Raw genomic sequence first — 20,999 nt, 5'->3', positions numbered from 1 at the left:
ATGGAGCAGCTCTGCAACCCATTTTTGCTGGGGCAGGCAGAGTTCCTCTTCAGGACTACTCACAAGGGGCATGGTTTGGCATAAGGCTGGAGGTGCTGGGATTCTTGGAATATTCCATGTAGAAACAGAGACAGATGCTTCAGATTGAATTAACAGGAGTGGTCTTATTTAGGTGCTTTAACTCGTTTTACAGAAACCAAAACACTCATTTCAGTGCCAATTTGTTATAGAAGGACTATATTTGCTTCATGCCCTGCTGAGAGATGCTGGCAGGAGCTGTTATCAAAGACTCCTTTTCCCCTTAGTCATTTAATAGTAGCAGCTTCTCTTTTATTCTGTGCTCTCTGAGAGTAGAATAGGAAGTGATAATCTCCTTGGAATACAGCAGACACCTGTTTGATAAGTGGTAATTGCATTATTCCTGGAGGATTATCACAGTGGTGCTCGTGTCTTTGTAATGAAGCTCTGCTATTATAAGCAGAGCAGAACTTCACTAGAAGATACACATTCCAGGTAAGAGAAACAGAAAATAGGAAACAATCATCCTTTTTAGAGGCTCATTTTTAGAAGTCAGTACCACTGTGTTTCCAAGAGCTAACATTGCAGAAATCCAATTCCTCAGAAAACGATATCCATGAAGAAGAGGCAGCATAAAAATCCTATCAGTGTTTGAAGCATTTTTTTTTTTTTGGAAGCAGTTCTGCTAGCACAACTGCTTGAACTGTGCCAAGGAATTATATAGTGCTGGAAACATATCCAGGCACTTCTCTGTTTGCCATCCAAAGCGTTGTACAATGTTGTGAAGTAAATGGCATCCCACCACAGACCAGAAATGTGCCAAGTGTTTGGCTGATACTCTTTGTGCATGTAAAGCAGTTCCCAAGGTGTGTCTGTGAATATCTGTGGGCAATATGTGATGTGGATGAAGTGTTGTTAGTTTATACTGTTTATTATTTTACTTGTTCCTGAGCTTAAAAACCTATTAATGGCTTTGTGTCCCTTCTGAATAGCAAAAAATAAGTGATTTGAGATCAGACTTAGTAAAAACAATTATTATAGTGTCTATATTCTATGGCAGTTACATAGTTACATAAAGAAAATACCAGAAATTTAACAGACTGTGTTGGAAATAAAAGCCAGCAAATAAAACAGGACAATTTTGTGGAAAGGGAATATAGGAAGACAGGTTAACTCTGTTGAGTGTTTTTTTCAGTTGTTGAGTCTGAATCCATCAGACATCCGTGCTGCTGAATTTTTCATGTTAGAGTATCAAAAGTAAGAGTACACTGTAACACATAACAGTGTAAGCAGACTTCAAAGCAGTGGTCATCCACAGAGAACTGATGGATGAGTGAACACTGGCCCTTTTTCATGTTTTCAGGTGCTAGAGGTATTTTTTTCATTGACCTTTTCATTTCTTTACCTTGATCCCTCTCTTGATGAATGCTTTGACTCCTGGTATTTGTTGTCACCCAAAGACAGTCTCTCTTTAGCTTAGGAAAGGTTGGGAATCCCATCATATCTGTGAATAACACTCTGTTAGTTATAATTTATCTTGTTTTAGTTAGAGAATTGGTTTTTTTTCAGTTCCAGAGACCTTCAGGAATGTACAGTGAGTTATGACCTGTTCCCAGGCATGTGTGTTTTATAGATCAGTTCACACAGGTGTACTTATTAATAAACTCACTGAACCAATTTACATGCGTAAGTTTTAACCACTGGGTAATTAGCGAAAGCATTGCTGAGGAACTGGAAATTTGGGAAATGTGTCATTATTTGCATATCAGTATAAAGCAATTACTAAATTAAAGAGTGCACGTTGTGACAAACATGAAGCTCCTTTACTGTTGCTTTGTCAGTGCACATTAACATCAACTTGATGTGAAAGCCTGGCTTTCTCTGCATGAACTAAAAATCCTAAGGCAGAAGTACACAATGAATCACCCAGAGTTTGGAGGCTAGCACGCTGAATTGCCTTGGGGTTCAGACTGAGGAAAGAAAAAACTCATGTAAAAGACCATTGAGAAAACGTATCAGTGGAAAGTAATTAACTCAAGATCCACAATTAGCCTCACGGTCTATACTTAACTGTGTTCCAGGTCTTTCAGCGTTTATTTAATTCTGTTACCCTGTGTTTCAAATAGCTGCAAATGGCTTGGCAGATTTTTCATCCTTTTTAATATTTACAGTTTTTGTCTAACAAGAAGAATGAGCTCTGTAAGTGATCATGGGTATTTATTTCAGTCTCTCAAGTATATCTCTTTTTCAGCAGAATCTGTTGTATGAGGAAATATTATTTTCTTTTTGTTTCCTTTAAATATATTTGTGGTTTGAAGCAACATGAAGTACTACAGTAGCTGTCCTTCTGCTTTAATTCCTAATTTGCCTAACTAGGCTCAGTCAAATGAGAAGTAATCAAAACCAGGGATAATTTTCATTCAGCCAGCAAACGAGAGGGGTAGATGCACAGTAGCATGGCTGGTGATTAACAGGGGCCATAGCAAAAATTGGCATGTGTGTTCAACCAGCACACCAGGGCTGGGTGTTCCCAGAGCACCAGGCACCACTTTTTCTCAAGCTCACAAGAATCTCCTTGTGTTTTGTGGCGCTGCCTTTAGAGTGGTTGTTGCTGCAATGCCAGCATCCCTCGCCTGGCGTCTGAAGGACACGAGTGCCCTCCTCACTCACACACCCTAAAATAGTGCCTTGGATCTCCTCCAGCCTCCCACACTGTCCTCAAGATAATTCCAGAGCTGCTTCACCATACTTCTGCCTTCAGCACATGTAAAGATCTGCCAGGATTGTGCCTTCACACTGCAGCAAAATTGTCACCCCAGGACAATATGCAGCAGCCTTTCAGAATTTTGGAGAATTAACACGGCAGTCTCTTAATCCTAATCTAAAGAATTTTTCAAATTTTAAAACATGAGTAATAGTTCAGACACTTCTTTTTTTCCCCTTCAGACCCTTTCAAACTTTTGGATCCTGTGTTTTAACTCTGTAGCATTCCTTTGTGATTTTAAGCTTCATTATAGTTCAGAGATCTACCATGGGAACATGACTGAAATCCTTGGAATGAATTTCCTACAACCTGTGTTGACAGGTTTAAATTACGTACTCTGACACTGTTCTTGTGGCTGGATTAGAAACTTTTTTTCAAGTTAAACCTGCGATAAGTAATTGTCACAGCGCTCTGGCACAATGCTAATTTGAAGTGACGTGTCCAAACTGGCCTCAGTAACATGAAGAACCCTAACAGGTGTGAGGGGTGGATCTTCCCATGGGCCCTGCTGAACTTCTAACAGGGGAAAAATAGTAGAAAAAGTGAAATGAACCTTGAATAAAGCTGTCAGCAGTAATTATCTCAACAACACTTTGTGAGGAGTTAAAATAAGCATTACTGATTTATAACCTGAACACACTCCACGCTAGAGATGTTTTTTTCATCCAGTTAGTGTTTAAAATGAAACGTTGAATACCTGTCAAGATTTTTTTTCTTTTTATTGGAGATGCATAATGAAAATGAAGTTATTTTCCAGAGGAAGTTAATTTCAAGGGCTGTCAAATGTTTTAAACTCTTCTGTTCATTTTCATATTTGTGCAATAGTTTAATAAAACAAACAAACCTCAAGCATACTTGACTGTTTTTCCCAGCTAATGCTATTTGATGTCAAAAGACAAAGTGCCTAATGTGGAATTACATCCACTTTTTATTGTTATTTAAGGAGGGATAAGAGCTTACATGGCAGTAGACAAACTTTGGATGTTTGATTTCTTTTTTTTAATATTATGTACCGAACTTTGATAACAATGTCTGGTTGAGCAGTACAGACTGAAGAGAGCCCTTCAGTTCTGGATAGTAAATCTTTCTGAATCAATTGACTGCATAGTACAAAAAAGCCCTTGTTGCAGTCAACTAAAATAATGTATTTAATAGATTTACTTTTTGAATTGCAATGTACCTCCATTTTACATTGGAATACTTGCTCTTTGTTGGCGTGATAACACTTGTTTTGTGTATACTGTGTATTTCAGTATGGATAGAAGTAATTTTAAAGCTTGTTACTACTGGAAAATACTTGCTAACTTTTGAGAAAAAAACAAGCCAAAGGATAAACATTAATTCACAGAAAATCTTTAATCTCTTCAAGCTTTAAACATAATTTTAAACATGTTAAAAATATGAACATACAGGAATTCTTAAATCATGTATCACTTTGTGAGATTATACATTGAAGATAGGTGATTTATTGAATAATTATACAGTGACAAATGATGGGTTTGGAAGTGTTGACCACCTGTTTGTTCCCAAGGAATTCTGTGAGGGTTTGTCTGAACATAACAGGCTGCCCACACACTGTTAATAATGCTTGGTTAAACACCAGGAACTGCAGCCATGGCAAGAACAAGCTCATATGAAAACTCTCTTGTGTCATTTTTCTTGAAATGATGAGACTTGGAGTATCCTCAGAAACGGCTTGAGTTGCCTGGGAGTCCACCATGTCCTTCTTGTATGGATTGGTTTCTCTATTTGGATCTCCAGCCAGTGGAGTGTGAAGCCATCTGATAATCTCTGGAGAACTGCAAAAGATTTCCAGAGTTCCCATACTTTTATTCCCCCTGTTTTGATATTCACATGCAAGGACTGTGCTGAATGCACTTAGAAACCACAATTTTATTCAACTGTTTGTTTAATGAAAAGCTTCCTACTCTTGTATTTCAAGTGTGAAAACAAAACTTCACTCACTTTGCTCTACCTCTCCCCCCTGCCTTGTACACTTGGATTTTCCTATATTCCACATTAATTGCTGTATCTTGTCCACCACACAAATATTCCTTGCTTTTCCTTCAATCTCAAAAAGGATAGGTTACAAAAGGAAAATGGCAATGTGAGTGAGCCTCAGCTGTGGAGCAGCCTGACCAGTCTAGCTCAGATAGTAACCAGCAAGAAGAATAACTGATTTTCTAGCTGTTCCAACTAGATTGGTTTATCATTTGTTTTGTCTTATTATGTTATCTACCGTCAGTGCACTTGGGCAATGAAAGCATTTGGTCCCTAAAATACCTTGTATCCAAGTCCATCTAGTAATACCATATACATAGAACATTTGCTAGAAAAACAAGGACAGAAATGTTCCTTCTCAGAGTTTTCCTTCTCAAAGTTTTTGTTCCTTTTCAAACTCCATATAGTTGTGTTAAAAATGCAACTTTTTTTCCTGTATCTTCAAGAAAATCACTCCATCCATCCATCCATGCGATAAATTGGCATTTAACTTACTCAGGAAATCAGCTATGCTCTAATAAAAAGTCACAAAAAAGAATAGTAAATTTAATATGAAAATTGAAATGCTTGATAATGCTCCTAGCTCAGCCCTCTGTCCTTATCCCTTCTCTTATCTGATGAGGGGGAAAAAAATCCAACAAGAAAAATGATCACAATATATAGGAATGAAATTTTCACAGAGGAGACACATGCCAGTTATTGAGTATTTTGCTACAGGCACCTCTCAAGTTATTTTGAGTAATTGAGTGTTATGAAATATACTTGATCATGTTTATTTCTTATTCTTAAGCCATATATCAGTGAGTAAACTAGTAAATGGAAAAGGTAAGCAACTCACATTTTGGGCATGGTGAAAGGGCTATCACATGGGGTATTTGAACCAGGATTAGGTTTCAGTCTGTAGGTAACACTGCATTCGTTTCTGATTGAAAATGTTTTCGTGTGATAAATGTGTATTGTAAACCCCTATGTGTGCACTTCAGCCTGCTAAGCAACCTTTAGAAAGAGCCTTTTTTATGGGAGATTTATGGGGGAGAGTCAAGTATTAGAAAACATGCTTTTTATTTTGTACACCAGAATTTTGTTTGCTTACTTTATCTCTGAGTATTAAAAGCAGAAAATTGATTTTTTTCCTTTACCTCAATAGAAGATCATGCTATGAGAGTTCCCCTATTTAGTTTCCTATTGTAGCAGATTGTATACAGCCAAACACGATTCTGTATTTCAAGTTCAGCTACTTGAATAATCAGACTGATTCATATCAGTGAAGTTATACAGAAATTACATTTCTTTTTAGGATCTTTTTTTATATTAAAAATCCAGAAGGTTTGTCCACTGCAAGATTTTGGTTTTGGCTTGCCATTTTCAGATAATGCCTGTTGCTTCACTTGCTGTGTGTGTGTAAGTGAAATCTGGCATCACTGATAGAATCTTCTCCTTTGTGCATGGATCAAGTGTTCTCTGAATTTCTGTCTGATGCTTTGTAAGATTTACAGTTTGACCTTTGAATTTCTGAGAACAAATGATCAAGAATCTCTACTTTATGCCAAAAAAAATGGTATTTGAAAATATTTTGTCATGGAAAAATACCTCTCCAATGAGTTGGAAAGAATTTGTCATTTGAGTCGTTTGAACAATAAAATTACCTTGTTACAGTGATTGAAACAGTTTCTTCTTTTCAATGGCCTTTTAAACAGCCAAAATCTGGTTGTTTTGGTTGTTTTTTTTTTTTAATTGACAAGTACAGTTGAAGGGCTCCATTTAATAACTTGCTCTGATTTACAGGTCCATATATTTAGATAGATGCATTTGGTTTAATGTACATGAAACCAAATCAGAGTGCCCAGACATTCCTTCCAAAACCTCAAAACCCTCTTTGCTCTTGTAATAATCAAAAACTTAATGATGACCACAAATTAAACCAATATTCCTGCCTTCCTTAAACATTATATTTTCTTATTTTTTATGAAAAGCTTTTTTTCTTTTCAGAGATGGTGTCCCTTGATGGCAAGTATCCTGTGAGCAGCACAAGCTCTCAGTAATTGAGGATGAGGAAGAATGTCCCATTCTTTACAGGTTATTGCCTTAAACTGGACACTTTGGGTGTCCCAGCTATATTCTGTAGTGCACTAGAAAGCACTTACAGCTTCCTTCATTTTCCTCATTAGGTATAGTTGCCATTCAAATCTCTTTTGAGATTCTGTTTTTCTCCATCAGTGTGTGGCTGAACATGAGGAAGGGCAATTTGTCACATCCAATTACTCCTTTCCTGATGCAGTCCACCGAGTTTATAATTTTTGTATCAGCATGTCTCAGTGGAGTGAGTTCTGCAGCTGGAGTTCTCTGCTGGTATCGTTGCTTCGTGTTCCTTCTACTGTTTATCTTTCTCACATCTTCAGCATCTTGATTAAATATCTCTGGTACAAGAGACTGAGTTTGTTCCTTCATTTGTAATGTCAGAAGTCTGCAAGAGTGGGAATTAAGTTGTGCAAACTCTTTCTAGAAGATACAAGGTTTTGAGATTATGGGCTTGTAATTTTTCATATTATTCTGAGCATGAGATGGCAGCACTCTGGAATTACATGCTCTCATTGATTTCTTTCTGTCCTGCAGACGTATTTGTATCATGAAGTGTTTGGGAAAAAAATAGTGGGTTTAGATTGGTCTGAATTATATTTCTAGAAGCTTCTACATAAAACTAATACTTTCTAACAGGAAGAATAATTTATTGTTTAAAGCATCTGGTCTTACTCCAGATTTGGCAAATATTTCTGGGTTAATCTGGAAGGTTGACAAGGAATTCTACATGTTTGGATCAGAAAAGATGTTGCTTGACTTTATCCCTCAATTGCTAATGCTGGCAATTGAAAAACAAATCATCTCACGCTGAGCATTTACAAATAGTATTAGTGTCTTAGAGTTGGAAAGCACAACTGAGCACCAGACTATTTCTGCCCTCTCTAAATTGTTTGATTTTGTAGTGATCTTTCTCTTAGTTGTTAAAATCTATTTCAAATAACCTTTTGTGTGATTTTAGTCCAGGTTGTACCTTTTTGAATACCAGAGGTATTGAATCCATTTAGTATCTGCTGTCTCCTAACAGGAGACTCTCCTGCTGCCACTCTCCCTGAAATGTTTGAAATCTTCAATTTTATTGTCCTTCTTAAAAGATAGAGGAAGCCAAATAGGAGACTGCTTAAACTTTAAATAAGCACAACAGTGTCTATGCAGTGTTGGAAAAAAGATCTGGCTCTGGAGTTACTTTTTGCAATTAATTTTCCTTATTTGTGATTCTGTTTCACTTTCCACCTCATGTGCCTTTCAGTTCCGAGACAGTTTGATTTGCATATCATAGGTTCCCTGCCTAAAAAAAAAATCTTATTTATTTTTGCTTTAGTCTATTATTTCTTTCATAACCTATATCTAGCTTGTCATTCATGCACAAGTCCTGCAAGTGTATTTCCAGTGTCTTTTCTTGTGCATGTGGAAGCCATCCCATTCAAGCTCTGGTACCAACCTCGTGTGATTTTCATGCAAAAAGAAAAATTCAGAAAAGTGACTGACTTAAGAATTTTTTCACAGCCAGATGGGCTCACAAGCTAGAGAATATGAGTAATCAGGTACTCAGGCTACAAACCACTTTTTCAGTGGTGGGGTTGGTATAAGGATTTTGTCCATTTCCATGGGAAGGTGGCTGAAACACAATGATAATTTATTGCAGTGATAAAGTTCTGCATCTCTGTTTGGGAGGTGGCAGGTACAGTATTGAGAAAGAAAAACCTCTCCAAGACCAGTGTGAGATCTACAGTTCTTGCCACTGAGACACTTGAGTGCTGCTCCCATCAGTACCTTGGCCTGCATTCACTGTGCTAGGAAAATGTTTGCTGAGATGCCTGGAAAACAATCTTTTGCTTAGTCTTGGTGTTTTTTATGATTTCCAAAATAAAGCTTGAGCTGTTGTGGTACAAGAGCCTTTCTTAGCAAGAGAACTCTATCTTTGAATGAAGATAACTTTATTCTAGACGAATGTTGATGCCTCTCAGGTTTTTTTTGGAATGAGAGAGCTGCTATTTCTTTTGCAAAAAAAAAACTTCTCAGAAAGAAAAAAAAAATAGCAAAGAAAAGGGTGATTTCTCACACCAATGTGCACAAACCCCCAACATTCCAGCAACTGTCTGGAGAGTAGGATGAAACAAGCTCTGATGTGGAACCCCTTCTGCTGTTAGCTGGTGTTTGAGAGACGCTTTGACACTATAATATAGGGTTGCAAATTGGAATTGCAACACCCTGCAATTGGGCCAAGTGATGAAGCAGCACAATAACTGCCTGCTTGATCTTACCACTCTCTCTTTAATGTGCACGTAAGAGATACCGGGAGCCTTTCCAGGCATCTGTCAGGGTATTTGATGCTGTGAGAGAGGGAGCTGCAGTCTGTGTGTGGTTAATGTGTGTGTGTGTGTGTGTTTTACCAGCATTTTGTGTAGTGTGATAACTACAGGGCAAAGTTTCAGGTTTTATAACAGTTGGGTTTTGTTTATTATTAAAAGCTTATAAAAATAAGAATTGAAATGGTGGGTTATTACAGAGAATGCAGTTCCTATGCTCTTGTCACAGAAGTTTCATAGATAACTGGTCTAGACCTGTGTGTCATCTTTAATATTTCATTTGCTCCAGAGTATTATAACTCACTTCCTTTAAGACCATTGCTGAGCTTTTTACACAGCTAAACTTGTGTTTAACCTTGCTGTGAGAATGTGACAGTAGGCTAGTTCAGACAGGTTAACATTCATTTGGTAACCAGCCTGCTTAATCAGCCTGCTTCAACCTGCAGCAAATTAAATCTTTGTGAGTTCTAGCAGACAAGTGAGAAAGTCGCTCTGAATTATGTATAAAAAATAAATGGGGTATTTTCAGTGCTTATGGCAGTAAATGAAATTTAAGGCTTATGATTTATTCTTGGATTTTTGTTGAGAATGACTGAAATGTATTTTACCTTAATGTTTTTACAGTCCAATTAGGAGAGTGCTGTATTTCTGGAATATATAATGTAAACCTTTTGTTCTGCATCTTGCAAAAATACTAATAAGTTTTATGGCATCTAGGTGTTTTTCTGTCCTCTCTGTGTTTCATCTGTAGGAACCATTAGAAATGATGTTTTAAACATACACATCACTGAAAATTGCATAGCATTAAATACTTTGTCATTGCCAAAAATAATCAATTATCTTTATTTAAGAGCTACTCGCATTGTAAAATCAGTCCAGATAGGTCTTAGGTGCTTCTGAAATTGCAATTTGTGGTCATCAAGCTTACTTCTCCTGGACTGATGTGCTCTCCAGAAGAGGCAGGAGGCTGGGCAGAAGCTTGAAATGCAAGGATGGCACAGTTGGTTCACAGGGTTCTCATTTTCAGGCATTATAATTAATGCATTTTAAAATGCAATATAGGGCCAGATTTTCAGATATTATTGCTGTGTGTTTGCAGGCATCATAATAATTTTGTCTTTCAAGTGACAGTAGACTTCTTCTATTGGTAGTTCTTAAAAAATTGAGATTTGGGCATACAACAACAGGGAGAAATGCTGTTTGTGTTGGCACTGGCTCCTGAGCATCCATCCTGTGGACTGTGCAGTGTCACCAGTTTGGTTCGTGTATCTTTGTTCACGTGAGGTACATGGTCTGCACCCTTGACATTTAAAAGGAGAAGAAATGTATTTTTTAAGTTGCCAATGTGATTGTGTCTGTTACAATGTCTGCTGATAAACAGATCTTTCAAAATAATATTTTTTTGAGATGATTTAACTGTTTTTAATTACTTGTATCAATACTTAGCATCTTTTCTTTAACAATTGCTCCTTGATTAGCAATAAAAAAAACCTACATTTACATCATCCAAGCATAGCACTGTGAAAGTTGGCATGTACAGTAACATTTCAAACTTCAGTACTGATTAGGAGAAAATAACAGCTCAAGGCACTTTGGAGTTTGCAGTTCATGGAGTTTGTTTTGATACTCTGTGCATGCACCTCAGTAAAACTCAGCTGATGTCTCCTTGAATATTTTTAGTGTAAGGAATCATTTTAGTTTTTCAGGCTTCTTAGAATGTGTTAAAATAATGCAGTCTTTATTTTGAATCTCTAAACAACTTTAAACCCTCCCCCCAACCTTTAATTGAGACTGTGGCTTTAATGAAGAACCATTGCTTGCTTTGTAGATGACTTTAGCTGTGTCAGGACTGACTTTCCCTTGCCATCGACTCACAGTTGGAAGAAGATCTTCACCTGTACAAACAAGGGAGCAGTCAGAGGAGGTAAGGACATCATCTCTGATTTAGCAATCTGCTCTAGGAAGAGGCAGGGACACCTTGGTGTGCAGAAGTCACCATCCCTCCTGTTGTCCAGTGGGTCAGTAGAATTGCATCTTTCAACAATCCATTTACAGTTCCTGCAGCACGTAATTGTGACTGTGCAAATGAGTCATTGAAGAAAAGGAAGAAAAACAAACCAAGCAAATCCCAGCAAAGCTTCTGACTGTGGGGGATGAGACCTTAGCTCCCTGCACTAAAATTTTGATTTTTCTCCTTTATATTGATATGTCAAATACCAACATAAAAGCCACCATTGTGTGTTTTTTCTCACAGTTATACAGTTAGGCCAGCTCTGGTACCGTTAGATGGAAAACAGCATTAACTTTGGATAAAACTTGCTCAACTGTGTGTATGCAGAGATTCTTTAATAATGCATTTTGTCACACAATATTTCTGTCCACCAGACTTCTGTTAAAAATTACCTTTGATAATGCTGCATAAAATAGAAAATTAAACTGCAGTGTATTATGTGTTTATAGAAATATGTAAGTATTTGTCACTGTGAATGTATTTTGTATTTCACTGAAAATGTCTGAAATAGAAGCTTACAGTGGATTTTGGGTTTTGTTTTTACACAGCAATGCACTGATGTTCATATGGTTAGTGACAGTGATGGAGATGACTTTGAAGATGCTACTGAGTTTGGAGTTGATGATGGAGAAATGTTTGGAGTAGCATCATCTGCCTTGAGGAAATCGCCAATGAGTAAGAGTTACAATGAACTGGGGTTGTACAGCAGAGCTGAAGGCAGAGAGGTGTGAGGAGTCTGCAGAATTAGAAACTGGAAAGTATCTTTTGATAGGATACACCTCTGATGGATGTATCAAAGGAAAATACTGCACACATAGCTGGCAACTATAAAAACACCTTTCCATGGAGGGAAATTTCTAACCTTGCAACTGAAGAATAATTATTTAATTTAAAATTGATGAGTAACAAATGAAATCAGAGAAATTCTGATCTCTATCCAAATGCACCCAGATAACTAGTAGATAACTAGATTTCCACTTGCCTGTTTTGAAAATTCTACAGATTCTGTTTTTGATTAATGTTTTAGTCATTATGCTAATCTAGTTTCTTGGTGATTATTTGCCCTTGAATTATGAAAAGGATTGAGCAGTCAGTTACCTCCTACATGCAATTCTTGCATACTCTTTATTTACTTTAGGCTTGCATTAGTGTTACTTCATTAGAAGTTTTTTGACAGCAAATATATGTAATAATATGGAAAACTTTTTAACACTATGGATAGGAAGAGTTGAGCCTTTCAAGCCTTAAAGTAAGTCAGACTGCTAACTCTGAGCAAGTGATATATCACATTACACTGGACCTGAGAATTTTACTGTTTGGAAAACCTGAATATATTCATGAGACCCTCTGGAAATTTCTTGTCTTTCGAAAGGTTCGTAGTAGATAGTCTTTGTTGAAGTTTATATGGTCTCTTGGGAACACTTCAGTGATCTGGGAACATGAAAGGCCTGTCAAGTGAATGTGTTTGCATATTAAAACCTGTTTTCATAAGGTTGCATTATTTATTTTTATTATTTTTTTAATATTTTTTAAGTGCCAGAAAATGCTGAAAATGAAGGAGATGCCTTATTACAATTTACAGCAGAGTTTTCTTCAAGGTAAGCTTAGCCTGTTAACTGTGCAATTCTTATTACAAACTATGTTAGCAAATAATGAAAATAAAAATAAACCAAGTGTACATGTTTTCTTGTGAAATTATAGCATATTTAGAGATTCTAAATTCTAATTCTAATGGAATACAGCATATTTAGACATCCTAAACTAATTTATTTTATTTCTAACTCTGCTACTAGAACTGCTTCTGAAATAAAATTATTTCTCAGCCCAAGCTGGAATGGTTGATTCTTGTCTTATTTATTTTGCCACTATGTAATATCATTACTTAATTATATAAAGGTCCAGAAGGATGAGAAAGCCTGGTTATATATGATAATTTTATTATGATATGCAAAACAGGAAAGCTGAAATTAATTAATATTGAAAAATATATACATAGTGCTGTGAGAGTTTTCACAATAGCAAAGTGGCTGGGCAAATACTGACTTTTAAAAGTTCTGGATTTTTAAAAAACTTTATACTACCAAATCATGCACTGTTAAACAGTTGCTTGTTTGATTGAATAGGCAGAAGCTGCAAAGTAATGCAAAGTTTATGTGCCTTCTGTTTTCACTCCTGTGATGAGATGTTCCTTTATGTGTATAAGATGCATTAATGTGTAATGCAATAATAGCCTTCAATTAACCTTTAAGAATAGAATAAAGAGAGGAGATAAGTTATGATTGAAAAATTTTATAGAAAATTGTGTAGAACTTAAGGTATCTACATGTGTAAACAGAATGTTTTTATGATAAAGTTTGTAAGGTAGTAGTTCATTACTTTGAGTTTTTCAATGTCAGAAAACAAATGGGTCCTAAATATTTCCTTTCTGTCCTTTAGAAGTGTAATACTTCATCTTTCTAAAGGTTTAGCCAATGCATTATATTTACAGAATATATGAACAGGTAGAATATTGAAATTACTTGATTTTGTTGTAATTTATTAATTGGAAATTTTATCACAAATAGGTATGGTGACTGCCATCCTGTTTATTTTATTGGATCATTAGAAGCTGCTTTTCAAGAAGCCTTCTATGGGAAAGCTAGAGATGTAAGTGTGTATTAAAACTACTTTATATAATATAGCGGGGGAATGGAAAGGATTTTAAGGGTTTAATCTTTATTTTTGAAAAGTTGAGCTACATTTTGGAGTTATTTTGCTTTTATTGTTCAAGAGGAGTTGCACTCATTCAGTTGACTAAAATGCTTACCTTGGTGGTTTCTGGAATTGCAGTGAGTAACTGATGTTTTCTAATCATTCAGGCAGTATTTTTACTGGAGTTCTTAGTTGTCAAAGCTATAATTTTTCTTTTCCCCTCCTCTTTTCCCCTCCTCCCTTTTTTTCCCTGAAATAATGGTGTCCTAGCACCAGATAACACTGCCTGTGAGTCTTGTGGTTGACAAGTTCACTGTTGCATGTTGGTAACTCCTTTGAAGAATGGATAATGAAATTGTAAATTTAAATTGAAAGGTCTCTGAAATACAGTGTGCTTTTCCCCCCACTTTGTACAGCCTTTATCTGCCAAGTAAGTTCCATTACTCAGGTTTGGTTGTTTAGTTTTTCTGTACATCCAACCAGGCATCTCAAGTTTCTGTTATTCCATGCACAGTTTTAAAATCAGTATTTTAATAAAATTAGAATGGGGACAGTTTATTTAAGTTTCGGTGACTTGATTCACTAAGGAGAAACCCAAAACCCTGCATAATTAAGCACAGATAAAGCTGAAACACAAACAAGAAAATCATGCTGTTTAAATTTACTTTTTGTTTTCTTGATAGATGTTTAATTTTAAAATGAAGAATATAGTTATTCATATGGGAAGGAGCCTCTGTTTTATGTTTGGGGCTATTTTGATCAGTGTGAGAGTTATAAATCCACACTGTCTAGCTGAAATTGACACATACTTAACACTCTAAGTTTAGTGAATATTTTCATGTCTTTGCACAGAGAAAAAAAATCCTATAAATTGAATAAGGAAAGGGTGTGAGTTGGGAAGTTCATTTTGTGTCATGTCACCAGAAATGGTTGACGGTGTATCAGTGTAATGGTGGACAAAAGCTCATTAAGAACTTTCATACATAGTTTTCTACCTATAAATCTGATATTAATGCAGTGCAGTTACTTAGTTTTCTGTTGCTCAAAATACTTCTTCTGGTACTTACATAGCACTTCTGAAATTCGTGTCATTTTAATATTGTGTGGTTTATTCAGACCAGGTCATCATCACAATAAAATCATTGTGTGTATACATGTATATGTATATAAATGTATATATTTAGGAGAGTATTAATTTTTTGTGTGTGTTGTTCAGATTTTTGGGGTTTTTTCTGAATATTGCCTTATTTTGAAAGCTCTCCTTCCCACCTTTGGAATGGCATTATTTTCATTGTAACTTTCTGATATTAAGCAAAGAGATGAGAATGTGGAAATACCATTTATTTTCACTGCTTTTCCCTATTACAAAGTAATTTTTTCAGTACTGGTTCCTGGAATTCAGAATTGAGGAAAGGGACACATTATTTCATATTCTCATCATTTAATTACATAAAATAATTAAATATATATATATCAGTATAAAAAAAATCTTTGGAGAAATTGCAACCTGTATGTCTTGTCTTCTAATTTATACTATGGAGGGCACTTAATTTTACCAGGGTAACAGATGAGCTTCAGGCACCAGCATTCTTCACTTGAAGTGAGAAATTGAGTTCCAAGAGTAAATAAAAACAAGATTGAAGGTTTAAATCCTCTACTAGGCTTTTTGAACTTATATACTCATTAAATGTTTATTGGAGTGGTGGGATTACGAAGGATTTGGGCAGCTTCATCAACTGGTATATACTTAATCACTAAGTAAAACACTACATTTGATAGAGTGTTTCTCACGATGCCACACTCAATCCATCTTAATGAAAACCGCTTCAAACTGATTTAATTTGAGAGCACTTGGCAGCTTGAGTGCTCAGAGATCTTGGCCTTTTCTTGACAAATTCTCAACGCTGTCCAGAGCAGAAGGTGCACTCTACAGTTCATGTCTAGTGAGACAGCCATCAGCTGTGTTTTAAATCTGTATTGTGGGTACTTTTTACCTCATTAAAAAAAAAAAAGAAAAAAATCCCAATGCATATAAACATGAAGCTATTTCCAGAAATATTTTATTTTGGGTTATTTTAAGAAAATTAACTTATGTCAGAACACGTGTTTTGAATGCAGAATATGAGTTCAACTTCTTTTTATGAAAATAGATGTTTCCTGTTAAATCTTATTGTCTTTTCATGTGTTGGAAAGGATGGTAATTCATGATTATTTAACAAAATGTTGCTTGAAAAAGAAATACCTTGTGAAAAAAGTCAAGGTGTTTATCTGCTGTCTTTGAGTCATTAGCCAGTGCAGATTAACATACATGATGGGTGTCTTTTAACCTTTGGAGCAACTGCTGCCACAACAATGCCAGTTTTTGGTAGGAGAGGGGGAATGAGGTCAAATGTAGCTCTTCTTTAAAACCTGTGTAACTCTTCACCATAAAAATACAATACCCAAGATATAGAGCCTTGCTTTTAACTATCAGTGTCCTTGGCCATGAAATTCCCAGCTGCCTCCAGCAGCTGATAGTGAAGGGTGTTGTGTATGAATTTAAAGGCTTATTGTATATATCACAAGAAAATATTTTCAGTATTTCTTTTAATGGGGTCAGGAAGAGAAAGAGAGACAGGGGTTTATTAAATCAACGAGCTGGTATTTGTGAAAGTCTTGCTCTGTCTGTTGGGAAGAAGAGTTTCCCTGTCACTGAGTTTCTGAAGAGTGATCTTACTCTTGCTACAGAGCTACACTGCCATGGGAATTGCTACACATGGAAGAAATCCTGTATTAGCCATTTTTTTAACAAGGTGTTTGGGAGAGGTGTCTTTGTGTCTGAAAGCAGTTTGTGGGTGTCTTGTGTCCTGAGACATCAGGGGGTTTATCCTGACCTGGGGTATTGTTATTAATATTGGATTTTAGTTGCTATATTGAAGCTTACTGAGTTATATATGTGAATATTACTGAAGTATTTTGTTTTATCAGAGCTTGTCTTTTCATTTTTATAGGTGATTGCTACTCTTTTATTAAGAGAAAAAATAAAGACATTGCCTTTTCCTTTTCAGGAGCTCTTATCTTTATATACCTCTGTCATCTCACCTCCTGCTCCTCTCTCAACCTTTCTGTCCACTGACTTTTAATAAATATGTGAAACATCTCTCTTAGCACAGATTGGTATTGTCACCTCAATATATATTCCTGCATTCTGAAAATGAACCGTGTTTTTCTTCTCCTTGAATTCTGTCTTTTAGGTTCAATTTAGAGGCAGCACCATCCCTCTCACATATGGGTTCTTTTTTCCTGAATACCTAGAGTAAAATATGCTCCTTCCATGATTTGGTGTGTTCAAATAAAAGCTTTTTTTTTCCCTTTTCCTTGGTGGTAGCAGAATATTCCTTCATACAGGGCTTTCTGTAGCACCATTTTTATCTGTATAACTCAGAAAAATGTCCCTTATTACTTCAGCTGATTAAATTTATGCTGAATTTATTACAAATTACAGCTGGAGGAATTACCCCTTTACAAATTGTGATTAAACATAAATAACCTGACCACTAAGGTACATGGTCTGGTTGAAACTGGAGGACAGGTATAGAAGTATAATTCCAGGTTTTCAGGGAGAGTGAAGCAGCTGCACTGTGGTAGATATCAGTACATAGGCTCCAGTTAACTCCCATGTTAATCACCATTTTCTTTCCAGTCTTGCCTGATGTGTGTTAGCAGTTCTGTCCTTTAATTTGTAAATTATTTCTGAATTTGTGGATAACTATTTAGAAATTTCCGCTACAACATACCAGTTTGGTAGCTTCACTGTTTGCCTCCACACCCTTCATTTTTCATATCTAAAGAGTAGCTTCATCTTTCCTCTCTGCAGGATTGCTCCCAGGCATGGGTCTCTCCTCAGCATCCTCTGTATTTGATACTAAATAATGGATGTTTTTTGAACTTGTCTGCCTCACTCTACATTTCCTCTTCTTTCAAAGCTTGTAATTATAGATCTTACCCCAGTTTGGCATTAATTACTGGATACTATTTGCATTATGTAAGGTATCACTACAGGTGCAATTGATTGAAATGGAGATACAACAGTATAATAGGATCAAATAGTTGGAAGATGAAAGTAGACTAAATCAGGCTTTTAACACACCTTTACCTGGGAGAGTGGGTAGCTGTTTGAACACCTTACCATGGCTCCTGTGCATTCTTCATCACTGATGGATGTTTGAGATGAGATGTTTTACTGAAAGGTAAAATTACAGGAAGATTAATCTAGGAGCTAGTTTGGGGATGTCTTATGCCATGTGTAATACAAAATGTGGGATCAGAAGTTTACAGGGATCACTGCACTCCTACTTTAGGAGCCTTTGGGATACTGGTTTTTTCAGATCTCTTCTACAAGGCTCGATAAAGTAACCTTAGTAATAGTAGTAGTTGTAGTTGTAGTTGTAGTTGTAGTTGTAGTTGTAGTAGTAGTAGTAGTAGTAGCAGTAGTAGTCCAAGGCTGATCCTATGAGCTCCAAGATCACTGTGGACAGGTGGATCAGATTGTGCATCTCAAAGATTTAAAGAAGTGCAAACATGTCCCTTTTTAAATTTGAATTAGTTCTCACTGCATAAAACCTGGAGGAAAAAAATAAGTTTTTCTTTGCTAGCCTACCAGTTTGACAGAACATTCATGCCTCTAGCAGCTGTTACATCATGGACTTTTCTGTCTCAGTCATTACTTGAACTTGTAAACCTGAGATTCTAAAATAACCATCCAGGTCCTTGGTTTTGCTGACCCTTATGATTGCATTGCTATTCCCATTCAAGTTCATATTCTTTCGAGTTACCTGAGTTATTCACAGTATTAGGAACTGGCTGAGAAGCTTAGAAATCCCATTACCCACTGATGCCAATTGATGGGGTTTTTGCCTCAGTGACAACTTTTCCTTCAACTTCACATCAGTGACAGCTTTTCTTCTAATTCTGTACAAAGTGTGTTAACTTCTCTGAAGCTTTAAAATGCCTGGTCTTCAGCATGCACATACTATCAAAGATGCTTCCCTTGGTAGCTTAAGTTCCTCATGTCCTAAGGCCTTTGGAAGTCCCTTATGTATTCAGTGGTTAAAACCTTTCTGGTATCCCATTCCTTTGTAGGGACTAGTAAAATTTTTGCCCTGCTGTATTCTTGGTTAAAATTTCATGCTAACTATACCACCTCCGAGTCATATTTTTGAAAAATCCAACACAGAGAAGTCTAGTGCTCCATTAGTAGGATGCTTCTTGTGGAATTTGAGACTGTTCAACAGCCTTGCAAGGCTGTTTTAATAGTATTGACTGAAAAATACCCAGCATTAGTCATAATAGAATCCTAGAATTTACTCCGACTTTTCAAGGGCTTGAAATAAACACAACCAAAACTTGCTTATAAATATGTGCTACCATGGGTTAGTAAAGTAAACAAACATGAAAACAAACCCACACAACAACAGCAACAACAACAAACTTCACACTGTGAGCCTTTTGCAATCACACATTTTTCCAAGGAAAAAATGCCCCCAGCTTTCACAAATATTTTTCCAAATCATGTCTTAGCACTTCAGTTCCTCCTGCTACCTCTTTGCATTTGTCATAGCAATATGCCTGTGCCCACACTTAACATTTTGGATGAAGTATCAGATACAAGTACAGTCTTTTCTATGTGATGGAGTTTAGTCTTTGCATGGTGAGATTTGTTGAGACAACAAAAATTACATTCCCTTGGGAAGTAACTCAGTGTAAACCTCCATTGTGTTTGTGCCTGTTCTGTTTACTAAAATTTGTCCCTAAATCTTTAAGCCTAAAACTGTACATATTTTGAAACATTCTGTTGTACAGAATCTCATATTTAACAGTTTCATGGGGTTGTTTCTTTGGAAGTAAAAGTGTTTCTCAAGAGCCTTTTTTTCTGTCCGCTCCCAGTGAAAAGAGGAGAGCAAAGCCATCCGCTTACCACAAAGCAGTGCCACCACAAAGGAAAGATTAAGGGTTTAGAGAGAGGTCAATGTGGGTTTTTCTCTAACTAAACACTTTCCTAAAGTTTCCTTGTGGAAAAAATAATGAAGTCATCTCAGAGTTTTTAAAGAATTTTTATTTCTTTTTCACCGTCTGCATTCGCTTGTCTTCTCAGCATGGATGTTTAATCTTTCTAGGCTTTGTGAATTGGTCCAAATGAATAAGTGGTGAGCTGTCTCTCTAGGAGCTAGAGGCTTATTCTAAGGCCCTAATCACTGAGTAAACACATCTTTGCCCTCCCTCTCTTACAACTGCTATATAATAGTCGAGATTCTAGCACAGTAACCTGGATATTGCAGGGATCGACGCTTTGAAATGCAGAACGGCTGATCCTCAAAAACAGACAGTGCCTGATCTTCCCCTGCCTCTTTCTTCTTTTTAAATTAAATATCACCAGAGAAATGCTGTTTTATTGCATGATATTGTGCATCAGTGCCCTGGATTTTCAAGTTTAGTTTCAGTCAACATTGTTGGCTGCACTTATATGGATCTCTGCATGTTGGGCTTATTAATGGCCCTTCCTGGCACATGTGTACGTGTTTCTGAAGAACATTTAAATTAAATTAGACAAACAGTAATGCAAATTACTAATCCCTTTCCCAAAGTCGAATGTTCAAATGTTCCTTTTATAAACAGTCATTAGATTTTATCCAAAGCCAGTATATGAGGCGAGAGCCCTAAAGGGGTTTTTTGTGAAGACAGCTTGTCTAAAAATTGTATCCCATGTCTTGCTGTATCAATACACATCAATATCTGGGGTTCAGTGTTACTTCTGATGAAGAGATTTGAAATTACTTTAAATAAAAGTCTGAAAATAGCAGCGTATCATCTCAGCAAATATGTTCAAGTACTATTTCAAAATAAAGTAAGTAATTTATATGGGTATGGGGGAACGGAAAGCTGTAATTTTCTGAGTTATATTTATAATTCATTGAATGCCAGTTGCAGAATCACAGTCCCTACCTAGCTCATAGTCTCCCTGTATTTTTGCAGCCTGCTTTCTATATTTACATGCACACAGACTTGCTTTCCAAAAGGTGGTCTGAGGTTTTCATGGGGACACAGCTGCTGGCAGTGAAGCTCAAGTTTTACTTGATAGGGTTCCAGAAGA

General features: G+C 36.4%; 1 protein-coding gene across 1 annotated transcript in view; it reads left to right on the top strand.

The window, feature by feature from the left end:
- The window catches only part of FAF1 (Fas associated factor 1), a 152,625-nt gene that overhangs the window by 90,269 nt on the left and 41,357 nt on the right, over positions 1-20,999 (top strand). The window contains exons 9-12 of the mRNA XM_058843358.1: positions 10,997-11,092; positions 11,728-11,854; positions 12,714-12,777; positions 13,744-13,825. Coding sequence (XP_058699341.1) covers positions 10,997-11,092; positions 11,728-11,854; positions 12,714-12,777; positions 13,744-13,825 — 369 coding nt within the window. The remainder of the gene's footprint in view (positions 1-10,996; positions 11,093-11,727; positions 11,855-12,713; positions 12,778-13,743; positions 13,826-20,999) is intronic.

Source organism: Poecile atricapillus, chromosome 7, assembly GCF_030490865.1.
Source record: "Poecile atricapillus isolate bPoeAtr1 chromosome 7, bPoeAtr1.hap1, whole genome shotgun sequence".
NCBI classification, from domain to species: Eukaryota; Metazoa; Chordata; class Aves; order Passeriformes; family Paridae; genus Poecile; species Poecile atricapillus.
Note: the sequence above shows the minus strand (reverse complement) of the source record. Positions and strands in the feature narration are given on the sequence as shown.